The following is a 17248-nucleotide window of genomic DNA, read 5'->3' as shown; positions in this document are numbered from 1 at the left end:
TCGCAAACAAATCACTGAATCGAAAAATCGTCTTAGCAAACCGCTATTGGTTTTAAAGACCTATCCAGCGATACCCCTCACTATAGGGTTGGATGAGAAAAAAAAAACACCCCCACATTACGCACATGGGAAGTACTACCCTAAAAAATTTTTTTTTTCAATTTTGAATTGTACCATTTCGTCGGCATAGTTTACATATATATACGTGCAAAAAGCCGCGGACGGACAGACAGACAGACATGGCGAAACTATAAGGGTTCCATTTTTGCCATTTTGGCTCCGGAACCCTAAAAATAACATCGAATAGTATAAAGCATATAAAGTAAAAGTAAAAGAAGAAAGAGAGTGAGTGAGAGTGAAGTGAAGTAGTATAGTTTACAGGAGCGTAGGCCCTAAAACAATAGAAGTTATAGATAAAGTACTTTACCTATGCAAGCTCTAGGTCCTTCTCCGAAAGGTAAGTACACATGATTCGGGATGCTGTTCACTCGGTCGGCGCTAAACCGTTCTGGAATGAACTTCTCTGGTTCTTCGAAATATTTCTCGTCGTTGTGGAGAGCTTGCAGAGGGATCAGAACGTAGACCCCTTGGTCTATGGTCAGGTCCGTGCCAGGGAAGGTGTACTGGTGTACGCACTGACGAACCAAGAAACCCAGGGAGGGGAACATTCGCATGCCTTCCCTGGAACAGTTAAAACTAAAATTAACGTAGGTATATGTCGCTTACGCTGCGTTTCAACCAGAGATGTGTGAGGATGCGTTGCGAGGACGAAAAGAAACGCTTTCTTAACCTATTTTCGCTCCGTTCGACTACCTCCACTTATTCCACTTATTCTATACTAGATAACAATTATAGACGCGATTATATTGGTTCATGTTCATGACACATATTTCTCGCAACACATCCCCGGACATCTCCGGCGAAAACGCAGCCTTATCGTTACTTCCGGGCTGGATCTGCTAAATAACATAATAATGGAAATAAGAACTTTTAAGAACAAACAACTTACTTGAAGCACATCTCCAAATACTTCATCTCTTTGACGGCGTCGTAGCAGAGTTTGTTGTCGTACCGACTGAGGACGTGGTCGATCTCCTGCTGGCACTTGCGCTGCGCCTCCGGGTGGAAGGCGAGCTGGTGCAGCGTGTAGCTGGTCGCCGACGACGACGTCTCGAACCCGGCCGCGAAGAACACAAACACCTGGGCAGCCATCAACAGGTCATCTAGTTCCAGCTCTGCTCTCTGTGGTGTCCCATCAGGATTCCTCCTTTCCAGAGACTCTCCAACGATTACACCTTTCTGCTTTAATTCAAAAAGCAAATCTATAAAGTCGTTTCTTTGTGATGGCTTATAATGTCTCTGCTCCATAATACCTTTCACTAGCGAAACAGTAGTTGTTTCCACCCCCGGTGGTAATGAGTGAAAGTGCTTAAATGTTTCTGGAAACATCCATTTCAGTCCCGAAATGATACCTTCCCGCGCTGTTATGGTGAAGATTCGTTTTCCTAGCTGACGAAAAGTTGACGTGTCGTCGTTGATGCAGTCGGAGTCGATGCCGAAGCCGCAGGCGCCGATGAAGTCGGTGGTGTAGCGCGCCATGAGGTCGCGCACGTCCAGCTCCGCGCCTTTCGCCGCGCCCGCGCGCGCCATGTGCTGCAGGCGCTCAGTCCTCTCCACGATCAGCGGGAACATCGCCTTCAGCTTGCCCGACGTGAACGCCGGCGTCATTCGCTGACGCAGCAGCTTCCACAAGTCTCCGTCAGCAAAGAACAGGTTCTTCAGCATCGGTTCTATAACAGTCTTATGGGGATTCAACCCCCTCGGATAGAAATAGTGGAAGTCTGACACCAAAACATGTTTTATTAGTTCTGGATCCCGTACGACTAGTGAGAATGCGGGTCCTCCGAAGTATCCAACGAATTTTTCGTTCGGGTATTTTTGGTACAGCTCCGCGAGGTATTGCGCCAAGCTGACTTCCTGGAAGAATACTCGACGGACGCTACCAATGAATGGTAATGGTTTCTCATATTTTACTCCTTTGTTTTTCCAGTAATCATGGTTCGTTGTCCCCAATAAATAAATTAAGTAAACTATCACTCCAAATGCTATTATGAACAACATGTTTGTTTATCTATTTTAAGATTACATAAAGTACTACGAAACGGTGAATTTAAATTATATCACATTTAATCAACACATGTGCTGCGTGTTGTGTTATCGCGTACAGAACACAGACTGGTTAGATTTATTAGTTGTTTCATTGGAATTAAACTGGACCGCATGACGTCTTGGTGGTAAAACTGGTTTCACGGAACAAAAATAAATAAGTTCTATTGACGGGATGGAAAAATGCCAAAACGGCTTGAAATGTCAAAGGTTACTGTTTTTACAGCATTTTATTCAATTTGCCCTGTTTGTTATTATTTTTTGTTTGGGACAATTCTTGCAAGTTTTTGACTCATTTCCAGTGGTCGGATTGGCTTGTACCTAATTTGGTATTGTAGGTGGGATGACAATAAATAAATATAAATAAATAAATATCACGGCACAATTCACACCAATGAGGGCTATCGCGAATGAATTCGCCGCTAGAGGCGCTAGTGTAGCGTGAGGTCTCCGAAATGTCAAATCTCATAGTTTTTGGGTGAGCTACGCGGGTTTATTTATAATTGGAATAATTTTGTGAATATTTTGCAATATCTGAAATTGATTATGGCAAATATGCGTTCCGGGGCAATGAATGTCTGTGTTTTGAGACAGTTTTGTCTTTCGGAAACCTTTGTCCTCCCTTTTTTCCGAACAAAACAGGGACAATGCAACTGTGGCATGCTCGTATTTATATGGTACGGTTTTAAGGTGTATTAAATATGATTTTAATCTAAACTTTGTTTTCACGCCCGTAATAACAGACTTTCAAAACCATAACCTTAAAAACCTCATGCAACAGTGCGCCATCTAGTGAGACAAAAAACGATAGCCCTCATTGACCTAGTCCCAAAGTAAGCTTAGCAAAGCTTGTGTTATGGGTACAAAGCAATGGATAAATATAATTATAATTATAGATATAGATACTTACTTAAATACATATTAAACACCCAAGACCCGAGAACAAACATTCGTATTTTCATACAAATATCTGCCCCGACGGGAATCGAACCCGGACCTCAGCTTCGTAGTTAGGTTCTCTAACCACTAGTCCATCTGGTCAATAAAACAAAATAAAAGTACCTACAGTTAACAAAAAGTAGGTAAATTAGTAAAAAAAGCTTGTACTTACCTATAATGAGAAATGTTTTTTTTAACAGAAACCTACGTTTCTGTAGTCTAACAGCCTTATTCATAAAAAATCCTTAATTGAGGTTTGATCGGTCTGTTACTTAGCAGACTGATTAAGCTTGTTAGACGGTTGTCAAGAAGTATGATTCATAAACGCTTGCTAGCAGTCTGCTAGTTGTTGAGCTGCTGATAGACGGATTAGACGCGTTATGTTGGCCACCTTGACAAATCAAAGACAAAAAATGGCCTAATCGATAATTTAAAAAAAAATTGACAGCAGTGACAGCAAATTAGCAGGAAAAAAAATAAAAAGCGAGATGTTTGTTTTCCCGCCATTTCCGATCCGCATGTTTTTGTTGTGCAAAAGCCATAATTATGTTAATCATCCTAATTTTTTTTTTCATATTTATTGTTAATTTATTGTTGCTAATTTAGAGGATTTTAAAAACAAATTCCTTAAAATATTTTCCTGTTTTTTTTTTTAATTTTTGCGTAACTTCACCCTTCACTAAAAATATCTTCGGTATGGTTTTTTGGTCTTGTCAAAGTCAGCTGTTCAAACTTGTGGCGGCCATTTTGTGACTTAGCAGGGAGATAAAGGAGGGTCTACGGTCCTCTAACTTTAGCAGAGCCTTGATCGACTGATTAGCGCTAACAGACGTTTATGAATCATGTTTTTTAGCATCGGGCCTTCAAGGAGCCTTCAAGGAGGCTCTAACTTTTTATGAATAAGGCTGTAATAACTTACATTTCTTACACTGGTAGTGCAGAACGCTGCAAGTAGATAAATCGCGTTCCCCCGTTTTCTTACACTTACAGCAGTTATGATGTTTTGGCTAGTTATATGCAGTTACCAGTTACCCGCGTCTTGCCAGTTTTATACAGTCTAAACTAGAACATATATTTTAAAGTCTTTTATAGGTATGATCATGAGGAATCGTTTTATGCAAGGCAACGCAAAACGCTGTAACTCGAGTTGCAGGCTGCAGCGTATTGCCATTGAAGGGCAGGGCTACTCTACTACGAAACTCGAAACTTTAAGTTCGTGTCGTGCTGTCCTCTGACACTTATACTATTTAATACGAGAGTGAGAGGGACGGTAAGATACGAACTTCGAGTTTCGAGTTTCGTAGTAGCCCTGCAGTTTTAGGGAAAAGGAGCTGAAAAATGTGTCCGAAGTGCCCTTGAGACCTTTTTACCCGACTACGCGACTGTCCAAAGGAGGTAGGTTATTATGAAAGGGTTATTTTGAATTTTACCCGTGCTGGGGCTTGATCCTAGTGCTTTATATATATTTACAGCCTTATTCATAAAAAGTTAGAGCCTCCTTGAAGGCTCCTTGAAGGCCCGATGCTAAAAAACATGATTCATAAACGTCTGTTAGCGCTAATCAGTCGATCAAGGCTCTGCTAAAGTTAGAGGACCGTAGACCCTCCTTTATCTCCCTGCTAAGTCACAAAATGGCCGCCACAAGTTTGAACAGCTGACTTTGACAAGAGCAAAAAACCATACCGAAGATATTTTTAGTGAAGGGTGAAGTTACGCAAAAATTAAAAAAAAAACAGGAAAAAATATTTTAAGGAATTTGTATTTAAAAATCCTCTAAATTAGCAACAATAAATTAACAATAAATATGAAAAAAAAAATAGGATGATTAACATAATTATGGCTTTTTGCACAACATAAACATGCGGATCGGAAATGGCGGGAAAACAAACTTCTCGCTTTTTATTTTTTTTCCTGCTAATTTGCTGTCACTGCTGTCAATTTTTTTTTTAAATTATCGATTAGGCCATTTTTTGTCTTTGATTTGTCAAGGTGGCCAACATAACGCGTCTAATCCGTCTATCAGCAGCTCAACAACTAGCAGACTGCTAGCAAGCGTTTATGAATCATACTTCTTGACAACCGTCTAACAAGCTTAATCAGTCTGCTAAGTAACAGACCGATCAACCTCAATTAAGGATTTTTTATGAATAAGGCTGTTAGACTTTGACACTACGTAAAAGCGGCCGCACTGCAACGTTTGATCGACAGAGCGAGAGGTTTGGCGTGCGACAAGAGGCGATAGTGACGCGTCGCCATAAAATCAAATCAATTTGAATTAGTCGCGCGATCGGTAACGTCATGTCTAATGTAAATAGCGAGGAATTTATTTTTAGTGTGCAAGCTAGACAACCTATCTTTTTTTTTATTCGATTGGATGGCAAACGAGCAAGTGGGTCTCCTGATGGTGAGAGATCACCACGCCCATAAACATCTGCAACACCAGGGGTATTGCAGACGCGTTGCCAACCTAGAGGCCTAAGATGGGATACCTCACGTGCCAGTAACTTCACCGGCTGTCTTACTCTCCACGCCGAAACTCAACAGTGCAAGCACTGCTGCTTCACGACAGGATTAGCGAGCAAGATGGTGGTAGCAATCCGGGCGGACCTTTTACAAGGTCCTACCACCTGCATTCTGCAGGATGGATGTCAAAGCATTCGAAAGATAAGGATAGACTGATGTGGGTTTCCAAATTATGGAAGGAAATACAATCAATCTTCCCGGAGCATACAGGTATTAAGGTTCGAGTAAGGTGATAAAATTCACCATAGTCACTTCTTTTTAGGGTTCCGGAGACAAAATGGCACAAACGGAACCTTTATAGTTTCGTAAAGTCCGTCTGCCTGTCTGTCTGTCTGTCTGGCTGTCCGTCCGTTCGTATGTTACTCGAAAACTACAAGATGTATGGTATCAATGAAATTTGGAGTACAGACGTCTTGTCAAAGCCGCTATTTAGTTTGTAGTTAAATTACAAAAATAAATATTGAAATTTGTGGCACATAGTTCAACAGCTCTTTTGAAAAGATAGTAAGGTTTCTCAAAAACTTTTTTGATTAAGTGAAGATTTCCGGAAATAATCGCTCCCAAAGTAGCAAAAATTGTGCCCCCCCCCTCTATCTTGTAAACCGTTTGTTCAAAAAATAAGCATAAAATATGGAAAGGTAACTTGATAAATACTTTCAACGAAAATTGGTTTCAACATGATCGGATATACCGTTTTTGAGTTATTTCCGAAAAACTGCGCTTCCTAACAAAAGGACGTAAGTGCCGTGAAGAACTAAAGATACGCTCTTTTTCTGGTAATAAATTTTAAGACTGTAGTAAGTGTTTTAATTGTGTTATTATAACGCACATAATATTACTTGTTTTTTTTATTTATGCCATGGACCATTCTCTCTAAGTTTCATCGATGAGTTTTTCGAGCAGAAACATATTAATTGGATCAGAAATATCCATGGCGATCACGTTTTTCGACTGCTCACTATGTAAAATGCAACTAGAAAAACTATATCAAAACTTCCATACAATGTCGGGTGGATCTAGTCCCGTATCTGCTATGAAAAGGGGAAATACCTATCTTAGTAAAAAAAAAGATAATTTAGGCCTTTTGAAGTTCACGATATCAAACAGAAGACTTGCAAGATGTAAGTGTCTTCGAGAGAACATGTTAGCTGTTGAGATATGGCGTTATATGTCTTCTTGGTGGAACAACGAAACAAAAACGACAGCAAGCATTTTGGAAACGCTCAACCAAACGACGAGTCGCCGACTGCAACCTTGGTCCGTATACTAATTTGACCTTAGACAGAATCAGTGACTCACAAAGTGTAATATGCATTTTCTCACAAAGGAGGTTTCGAATCTGATATAAGACTTTTAGGCGGTAGAAGCATGACTTGACCAAACCTATAATATGACTTTAAAAGTACAGTTCGCTGTCAAATAGAATACCCAAATTTCTTGCGCGCGTTCAAAAAATTACAGTCAATCGGATCAGAATTCGATATAGCACTTCTCTGTTGCTTTGAGCCGAGATCATAGGACCTATGTCACATACAAGTAATATAATAGTTACTTGTATTGTGCTTATGCCTGATCACACGTACCGAGTAGCATGGCGAGACAGCAAATTGGTACTCGGCCGAGAGAATAGGGTGGGCGAGTAGGTGTTTACACGCATTTTGATTTTTCCTGGTGACAATGGCCAATACGCGGTTGCGCGGCCGGTCGCTACGACGACGCTACATATATACTGTATCTTTGGACGTACTGGCGAGTGGCGAGTGAACGAGTTCATACCTGCCGAGTGGCGAGCGAGTCGGCGCGGGGTATGCTGAGAGGAGTGCGGGGGTGGGCACTCGGCCTAGTAAACAAACCAGGGTCCGAGTGGCTCGCTCGCCATTTTGCTCCGCCGAGTACTAGGCGAGTACTCGTCACATAGTACACACGAACCGAGCACTCGGCCGAGGACACTCTCTCGCCACTCTAACTCGGTACGTGTGATCAGGGCATATGTGGGTTTAACAAAAGCCCATTTCTAATCGCTCATAATGATACGATACCCTATCAAGATCAGAACAGAACAGTTCCCTTCTGGCGATAAGCGCTTTCCTCAACCCACTCTTACAAAAACTTACACCATAACCGGCTGCAGTTTCATCTCATCACACAAGGTCTTAATTCTAAAACTGAAAACCTCAGACAGACCACAATCTAGTTATTATCATTTTTTTTAAATGGTTACTCATTCTACACAAGTTCTACACTCTTAATTTGTTTTGCGGTTTTTGCTTCGCGGTTAAAAGAAAATTTATACTGATAGAAAAACGGCCAGTTTTAAATTATCTAAATAGTATATACCAACAATGTATTTCTCGACGACTGGCCTCAGGCTGGGAGGCTACTCCGAAATTAGAAAATCGAAGTTCGTATTGTGCCGTCCCTCGCACTCTCTTATTAAGTAAATAATATTAGCATCGGCGGGATTTTCGAATTTCGAAGTAGCCCTGCTGCTTTGGTTGGGGGGGAAATGGAGGACTTGGGGGGGGGGAGACTTTTGCCCACCAGTGGGACATCAATCCAGGCTGATAATAATAAAAATAGTACCAACAATTCGTTAAAATATTTAGGTAATTACTTAGCAAACGCTGTATTCGTAACTTTTAGACTGGTCACAGTAAAAATGGAATTTAAAAAAACACAAACTGCTTTAAAGTATAATCGATTCTACTCTCGATTCGGAACAAAATACTTTCAGGTTTTCATGCAGTTATTTAATTACGTCTTGTATGTATGTTTTTGTTTTTCGGGATTTATGTCGGGTGCTGCCGCCATCATTTTGCATTTTCATCACACGAAGCTTACTGGTTTTTCGAAAGCTAAACGCTTTAATCTTTTCTGTACGAAAGTAAAAAAAAAAATTGTTTTTTTCTAAAAAGTCAAAGACAAAGGCACTCCTCCCTTAATGCTCTGGACTACGTGTCCCGCAGGATCCTTCAAGGGTGTCCTGAGGGTGTTCGCCGAGGGTGCCACCTGGAACTGGCTTAGGAGCGCCGCCAGCCCCGCCAGCGACTGCATCAGCCCCAGACGCTCGCCTGCGAACGTTAATTAAGGCCAATGGTATTTTTAAAACGCTTTGAACTATTTCGTCACTTTTCTACCAGCTTTTTGAATATCTTCGGCGCCATAAACGCATGTCATCACACACTGGTTGAAGACCACTGTGTGATACTTAACATCGATGACACATGGATTCGGGACGTGGTGCTTCACTATATGCCTTATAAATAGGCTAACAGTTGGTCACAGAACAGAGCTATGATGGAGAGTACTCCCATATGCTCGGGGTTTCTCTGCGGGATCGAATCAGAAATGAAGAGATACGGTAGAAGAACGAGGGTCACCGACATAGCCAAGCGAATTAGCTCGTTGAAGTGATTATGGGCTTGCCCATATAGCACTTGTAGATAGCCGTTGAGACTGAAAAGATCTCGATGGAGACAGCGGATCCGCAACCGCAGCGTAGGAAGTCCACCAACGAGGTTAACTTGGTTCAAGCTGCGGGTTTACGGTGGATGTAGGCAGCTTTCAACCAAAGCAACTGTAGGTCTATGGGGGAGGTCTACATCCAACAGTGGATATGGCTAATAATATGATGATGATAAAACGCATGTCGTCTGTTCAAAAAAAACTACCCCGTCTACTTAGGCTCTTAACGGTAAAAATGGAATCAAGAAAAGAAAAAAGGAAACAGTTTATTAATTAATTCAGTAAGACTAGCCATTCGTCAGTCATAAAAATTTAATTTGTCATAAAGGCTAATAATAATAATAGGCCTTGACATCATTTATTTACAAATGATTAAAGTAGCATCACGACGACACTTGCGCTCGTGACTAAATAGGCCGATTCGGGATGGGATCCCGGCCGCACAAGACTCGATACAACCCGTACTGCGGCTTAATAATTCCTTGACCAATAAATTGTATTTTTATGTTAATAAATAAATAAATCATAACACAACATAAACAATGTGTTGACAATCGCACAATTTAGATTTAGACCAAAAAAAATCAACAACCCTGGCAATCTATGAGCTGCTCAATATTATTAGCCAGTGTAGGAATAATAGGGTCCCAGTTTCCGCGATCTTTATACTCAGATATGTCGAAAGCATTTGATCGAGTCTGTCACAAAAAGCTTTAGGCTAAGCTCTACAGCTATGGTATCACAGGCAACTGCTACTCGTGGCTTTTACCACAAATACATTTAAGTAAAATTATCAAACATCAAGGACTGGAGTACCTTAGGAAAGTATCCTGGGTCCTTTGCTGTTTCTTGCGTTTATCAATGACTTACTTACCTACTATCAATAAAAAAAAGGATAAAATATTGCTATTCGCAGATGATTACTCAATTGTAGTGCGCAGTGATCAATGCAATCAAAATTATTGTGATGAAGTCAACCAGGTCTTTCGTGATGTAAATGTTTGGATGGAAAATAATGATCTCTAGGTTAAGTTTCATGCGGCGCAGGGTAGTGCAACACATATCAAGGTCAGCTACAAGGGCTGTGGCTTGGAAAATGTTAATGGGACTAAATTTCTGGGCATATTTCTCGATTGTCACACTAACTGGCAAAATCATGTGGATCATGTGGTCATGACACCTCCAGAAGATTCCGAAAAGTCTGCTCTTCTAGCATTTCATTCCTATGTTATGTCACACCTGCGCTATGGAGTGATTCTATGGAGCAATGCTAGTGATATAATTAGAGTTTTTAAATGCAGAAAAGATGCTCCCGCCCGCGCGCGCCATGTGCTGCAGGCGCTCAGTTCCTCACCACGATCAGCGGGAACATCGCCTTCAGCTTGCCCGACGTGAACGCCGGCGTCAGCCGCTGACGCAGCAGCTTCCACAGGTCACCATCCGCAAAGAACAGGTTCTTCAACATCGGTTCGGTAACATCCCTATGATAATTGATTCCTCGACGATAGAAATACTGGAAGTCTGTCACTAGCACATGCTTTACAAGCTCCGGGTCTCTCAAAACAACAGCTGGCTCTCTCGAAAAATAGTACGCAACGAGCTTCTCTTCTGGATATTTCTTGTACAGTTCCGTGAAGTATTCTGTCATGCTCATCTTCTGTCTGATGATTCTTCCCACGCTTCCGACGAATGGTAGCGGCTTCTCATGGCGGACGTCTTTCTTCTCCCAGTAGTCAAGGCCTTGTGTGCTGAATACATACAATACCAAAACAACAGCGATTACCACTAGCTCTATCATGTTTATGTCACGGTCTTAATCTAATTTTAGTTTTAATTGCGTTACAAGGTCGGAAATTTCGATCATTTCATAATTTGATGATAACGGTAACGTCACGTCACGGCAGTGCGAGCGGTCGCTAAGTACTCAGCGAGCAAGCACGCACTGCCACTAAACTAACGCAAGCAATCACAATTTTCGCTGCAAAATTTATCTTTAAATAAGAACTTTATCGCATATTATACAAGTACCTTTTAAATCCACATACATCTTGTTTTTAATTGGTTCACTATAATATTAACATTTTTTTAGTCTGCTTTACTTTAACTTTACGCATATTTTATTTTTTATTTTAAATAAATGCAAAATAAAATGTTAATCCAAGGCAAGGACAACACATCAGTGAAAACCGCATCCTTCTACGTTGAGTGGTTTCTGAGATTAGCGTGTGCAAAATGCACAAGCAAAAAGACAATTATTCTAAAAATCCTTGTATTGGGTTCTATTTGCGCTAATTAGGCCCCCAGTAACAGTTTTCTTAAATATTTCCAATGCACAGACACCGACTTTCTACAGATTTATTCCTATGTATAGATAGAAGATAGATAATATTATTTATTAATGGCCCCATATTGCACATTTAAACTAAGTACTGTCAAATGCACCATTACCAGTAGATCATCATACTCTATGACTTTCTACAGATTACTTAATGTACAATATAGTATAGAAATCTAGAAGCGATAATACTAATAAAACTGGTCGAGGCACTGCAGAACCTATATCAGTTCTGAATACGTATTATACTGATCTGATGCGCTTAACTCACAAGTTGGCAGGTGTAAAGTAACAACATTATGTCACTTGTGTCAGTCTATTTCACTGCATTTATCCAGTATCGTAAGAATATGAGTATTTGCTGCACAAAACTTCAATAAATGCTTGCTTACTTACTGCATGTTATTGCAAAAAAACTTTGAGCCGATTAACTAAATGAGGTCGTTTGTTGAGTTGTCATTATGTTTTTACACAAGTAACATTATTTCTAGCCCAATCACGCGATCCAATTGTTATTCAAGGAAAGAACTATTATTATAAACTAGTTTGTCTTTTGTTCTTGATAACACAACACGGGAGTGAATAATTTCTATTTTATATCGAAACACAGCCAGAAAAGAAAAGGAAACATGTTTCTGTTCGTAGCGTTTGGGGTGACGGTCTATTTAATTTATTTATGGAGTACAAGAAACCATGATTACTGGAAAACCAGAGGTGTAAAATATGATAAACCAGTACCTTTCATCGGCAGCATTCGTCGAGTCTTCTTCCAGAAAGTCAACTTTGCGCAATACCTTGCGGAGCTGTACCAAAAATACCCGAACGAAAAATACGTTGGATACTTCGGGGGGCACGCAGTCTCCCTACTTATACGGGATCCAGAACTGATAAAGCATGTGTTGGTATCAGACTTTAACTATTTCTACGCAAGAGGGTTGAATCACCACAAGACTGTTATAGAACCGATGATGAAGAACTTGTTCTTTGCCGATGGTGACCTGTGGAAGCTGCTGCGTCAGCGGCTGACGCCGGCGTTCACGTCGGGCAAGCTGAAGGCGATGTTCCCGCTGATCGTGGAGAGGACTGAGCGCCTGCAGCACATGGCGCGCGCGGGCGCGGCGAAAGGCGCGGAGCTGGACGTGCGCGACCTCATGGCGCGCTACACCACCGACTTCATCGGCGTCTGCGGCTTCGGCATCGATGCCGACTCCATCGACGATGAAAACTCAATTTTTCGTCAGTTAGGAAAACAGATTTTCACAGTTACCGCGCGAGGAGCTATCGTTTCGGGACTGAAGTGGATGTTTCCAGAAACGTTTAAGCATCTTCACATATTGCACCCGGGGGTGGAAAAAAATACTGTTTCAATAGTGAAAAGTATTATGGAGCAGAGAAATTATAAGCCATCACAAAGAAACGACTTTATAGATTTGTTTTTCGAGTTAAAAGGGCAAGGTGTGATCATTGGAGAGTCTTTGGAAAGGAGGAATCCCGATGGAACTCCGCAGAAAGCAGAGCTGCAGCTAGACGATATGCTGATAGCTGCTCAGGTGTTCATATTCTTCGCGGCAGGCTTTGAGACGTCTTCGTCAGCCGCCAGCTACACGCTGCACCAGCTCGCCTTCCACCCGGAGGCGCAGCGCAAGTGCCAGCAGGAGATCGACCACGTCCTCAGTCGGTACGACAACAAACTCTGCTACGACGCCGTCAAAGAGATGAAGTATTTGGAGATGTGCTTCAAGTAAGTTAGTTCTGATTTTCATCATAATTATGCTATTCAACAAATCTAATTACATACGTTACGGGGGTTACTTTACGTTAGAGGAAGAATTGAGCAAGTTAGTGGGACACTGCATACTATGTATGAAATCTGATAAAAGAGGCACCACTTCTTTCCGACATTAGATATATTAGACAAATACGGCCTCAGATCTCGCCCGAATCTAGAAACTTGAAAGCTTTTCCTCGTACCGCTGATTCAAATCACAAACAAAATATTATTTCATAATTTCCAGAGAAGGCATCCGGATGTTTCCGTCCGTGGGTTTCCTGATCCGTCGATGCGCGCGTCAATACACCTTCCCTGGCACGGACCTGACCATAGACGAAGGGGTCTACGTGCTGGTCCCAGTGCAAGCTCTCCACCACGACGAGAAATATTTCGAAGAACCAGAGAAGTTCATTCCAGAACGTTTTAGCGCCGAGCGAGTGAGCAGCATCCCGAATCATGTGTACTTTCCATTCGGAGGAGGCCCCAGATCTTGTATAGGTAAGGTTAATCCTTAATCTCTTACTTGAAAGTTTATCGCAGCTTATTAGAATTCACCGATCTTACAACTTAAAATAAGTTCCTGTTATAAAATACAAGCTTTTTATACGACTACTTTTTAGGGTTCCAGAGCCAAAATGGCAAAAACGGAACCCTTATAGTTTCGCCATGTCTGTCTGTCTGTCTGCTTCTGTCTGTCTGTCCGTCTGTCCTTCCACGTCAGAAATAATATGTAGCAACTGCGCAGACGTAATGGTAGGAAAAAAAATTTTAGGGTCACGTAAGTGGGGTAATTTTTTTTCTCGACTAACCCTATAGTATTGGGTATCGTTGGATAGGCCTTTTTAAACCATTAGGAGGTAGACTAGACGCTCAGAGACTATCAATGCTAGAAAGCTGTAATTTTGCACGGATATATATGTAAACTATACCTCCCATAGACGTAAAGTGGGGGTGATTTTTTTTCCTCATCCAACCCTATAGTGTGGGATAGTTGGATAGGTCTTTTAAAACCATTAGGGGTTTGCCAAGACGATTTTTCAATTCAATGATTTGTTTGCGAAATATTCAACTTTGAAATGCAAATTTTCATTAAAATCGAGCGTCCCCCCCCCTCTAAAATCTAAAAAGGTGGGCGGAAAAATTCGAAAAACTTCGGGATGGTAGTAAATATATCAACCTTTCAAGGAAAACTATAACGGCTAAGTTTGCTTGAGAATTATTAGTAGTTTAAGAGTAAATAGCAGCCTAAGGTATAAAATATACCTAAACTTGGAAGATTCCGTATAAAATACGAAATCCTTAGAAAAATATTACTTATTTTGTTCGTAATGGCCACGGAACCCTATTTCGGGCGTGTTCGACACACTCTTGGCCGGTTTTATTTACTGTACTTGCGGTGTCATCCAACGTACATAATATATGTAGGTATACCACATTTCAAGTCAATCAGACTACTACTGTAAAGGGATCAAAATGAACTTGCAAGATTTAATCCAACAAACAGGGCAAGTTAAAAAAAACTTGTAAAAACACTAATGAGGGCTATCGTTTTTTGTCTCAATAGATGGCGCACTGTTGCGTGAGGTTTTTAAGTATGGCTTTCAAAGTCTGTTTTTACGGGTGTGAAATTAAAGTTTAGATTAAAATCATATCTAATACACCTTAAAACCGTACCATAAAAATATCGAGCATGCCACAGTGTTGCAATGTCCCCGTTTTGTTCGGAAAAAAGGGAGGACAAAGGTTTACGAAAGACAAAACTGTCTCAAAACACAGACATTCATTGCCCCAGAACGCATATTTGCCAAAATTAATTTTAGATATTGCAAAATATTTACAAAATTATTCTAATTATAAATAAACCCGCGTAGCTCACCCAAAAACTATGAGATTTGACATTTCGGAGACCTCACGCTACACTTGCGCCTCTAGTGGCGAATTCATACGCGATAGCCCTCATTGAAAGCAAATTGTACAGTCACCTGCAAAAATATCTGACACGTCCTTCCGGTAGAATTAGACTCGTATGAGATATTTATGCTTGTTGTGTCAGATAGTGGTGCTGGTGACTGTACTAAACACTGTATACCATATACATTAATATGTAAGAAAGCGTTGTTTATCTTCAGGCGGACGCCTCGGCCTGATGCAGTCGCTAGTGGGGCTGGCCGCACTCTTGCGCACGTGCACAGTGGCGCCATCTGTTAACACGCTGCGAACGCCTCTATCGGACCCGGCCGCTATGCTCGTACAGAACATTAAAGGTGGCCTACCGTTGCAGTTGCAGGAAAGAAAGTTTCCTGCTACTCTTCACTAGATGTCACTTAATTCAATGATTACAGCTCGCTCTATGAGGGTAGTTTTCTACGGTATTATTACAATGAGGGTTTCTTGACAAGCGAAATATCGGTAGATAGCGTCAGTATGGAGAGGTTCGTTTGACGTTATTTCTAGCTTGCGATTAACTCATTTATTAGGGTTCCGTAGCCAAAATGGGAAAACGGAACCCTTATAGTTTCGCCATGTCTGTCTGCGTGTCCGTCCGTCCGCGGCTTTGCTCAGGGACTATCAATGCTAGATAGCTGTAATTTTGCACGGATATATATGTAAACTATGCCGACAAAATGGTAATTAGAATAAAAATTAAAAAAAAATTTTTTTTAGAGTACCTCCAATAGACGTAAGATGGGGGTGTTTTTATTTTCTCACCCAACCCTATAGTGTGGATAGGTCTTTTAAAACCATTAGGGGTTTGCTAAGACGATTTTCCGTTTCAGTTTTTTGTTTGCGAAATATTCAACTTCAAAGTGCAAATTACTAATGGGACATCTTATTGCAATGAACATGACTTGACAATAAATAAATAAATAAATTTTCATGAAAATCGAGTGGATGGTAGAAAGTATATCAAACTTTCAAGGAAAACTATAACGGCTAAGTTTTCTTGAGAATTATTAGTAGTTTATGAGTAAATAGCAGCCTAAGGTATAAAATATACCTAAACTTCTTGGAAGATTCCGTATAAAATACGAAATCCTTAGAAAAATACTACTTAATTTTTTCATGATAGCTACGGAACCCTATTTTGGGCGTGTCCGACACGCTCTTGGCCGGTTTTTTTAACCAATCACAAACGTGACGCAAAAGTCAAAGTTGCCAAACGACCTCGCACTACTACCCACTTTATTACTAGTGTCAACCACTCGTATCTTATCATAGAAACCCTCATTGACTCGAGATAAAAAATGAAACCACTATTACAGTAGTTTAAAATGTGGTACAGTACAAGTAATACCGCGAAGGCCCTGTAACAGGAGCAAAAAATTAAACCCAGATTCTGCTACTTTAATTATGAAACTTTCAAAAATTGAATAATATTATCATTATGTTTATTCCAAACAAGTTGAATGCTATTTTCAATTTACGGCATCCAATAGCCTAAAATGACATCGCCTGTCACGTAACAAAATGACGGATTTAGCAATACATTGCTTGTCCAATCAAATTTTAAACTATAATAAAAATCACAATAAAAGTTATTTTCAAAAGTTTTACAACTAAGTTGTGTGACTTGTGTGGTTTAATTTTTTGTTCCTGTTACTGGGCCCACCCGGTATAAGAAAGAAATATTTATTTTCATCACACTTGCTCGTCAATGATTTATTCATTTATTTCAACAAAAAATTACAGCGTTACAGTTAAACACCAATGCGCAGTAAAATTCAAAATAATACAAACAAAAAGACATAAAATACATTAAAAAAACTATCAACAGTTAGGGATTTTTGAATGTCGTCTTCGTCGCTACCCTAAAACTACGGAACACCACACCCTCCGGCCAGAAGTTGGAGCGCAGGAACATCTGCTGGTGGTGATGGTGTTATTTATTCCATGCCTGTATACTAAAGGACAGTGGCCTCAATTGTTCCCGCGGGAATTATGGATTTACGTATAGTTTTTCTCCTCGTCATTTCAGACTAAAGAGGTTTCAAGTCAGCCAACGTTTTATTTACATCTTTAAAACAACTGTCTTAACAAAGTGTTGTCAA

At 40.6% G+C, this 17248-nt stretch overlaps 2 protein-coding genes across 2 annotated transcripts in view; one reads left to right on the top strand and one right to left on the bottom strand.

The window, feature by feature from the left end:
- Nucleotides 1–11015, bottom strand: part of LOC141443623 (cytochrome P450 6B6-like) — a 27044-nt gene extending 16029 nt beyond the window's left edge. Inside the window, exons 1-3 of the mRNA XM_074108964.1 lie at nucleotides 10571–11015; nucleotides 1010–1800; nucleotides 428–681 (exon numbers count right to left, since the gene is read on the bottom strand). Of these exons, the coding sequence (XP_073965065.1) occupies nucleotides 428–681; nucleotides 1010–1800; nucleotides 10571–10891 (1366 nt within the window). The 5' untranslated portion in view covers nucleotides 10892–11015. The remainder of the gene's footprint in view (nucleotides 1–427; nucleotides 682–1009; nucleotides 1801–10570) is intronic.
- A 960-nt stretch (nucleotides 11016–11975) lies between these two features.
- Nucleotides 11976–15809, top strand: LOC141443616 (cytochrome P450 6B6-like). The gene is made up of 3 exons (XM_074108957.1): nucleotides 11976–13169; nucleotides 13444–13697; nucleotides 15329–15809. The coding sequence occupies exons 1-3, from the start codon at nucleotides 12058–12060 to the stop codon at nucleotides 15514–15516; spliced, it is 1554 nt and encodes a 517-aa protein (XP_073965058.1). The 5' UTR covers nucleotides 11976–12057; the 3' UTR covers nucleotides 15517–15809.
- The last annotated feature ends 1439 nt before the right edge of the window (nucleotides 15810–17248 follow it).

Source organism: Choristoneura fumiferana, chromosome 27 (genome assembly GCF_025370935.1).
Source record: "Choristoneura fumiferana chromosome 27, NRCan_CFum_1, whole genome shotgun sequence".
NCBI classification, from domain to species: Eukaryota; Metazoa; Arthropoda; class Insecta; order Lepidoptera; family Tortricidae; genus Choristoneura; species Choristoneura fumiferana.
Note: the sequence above shows the minus strand (reverse complement) of the source record. Positions and strands in the feature narration are given on the sequence as shown.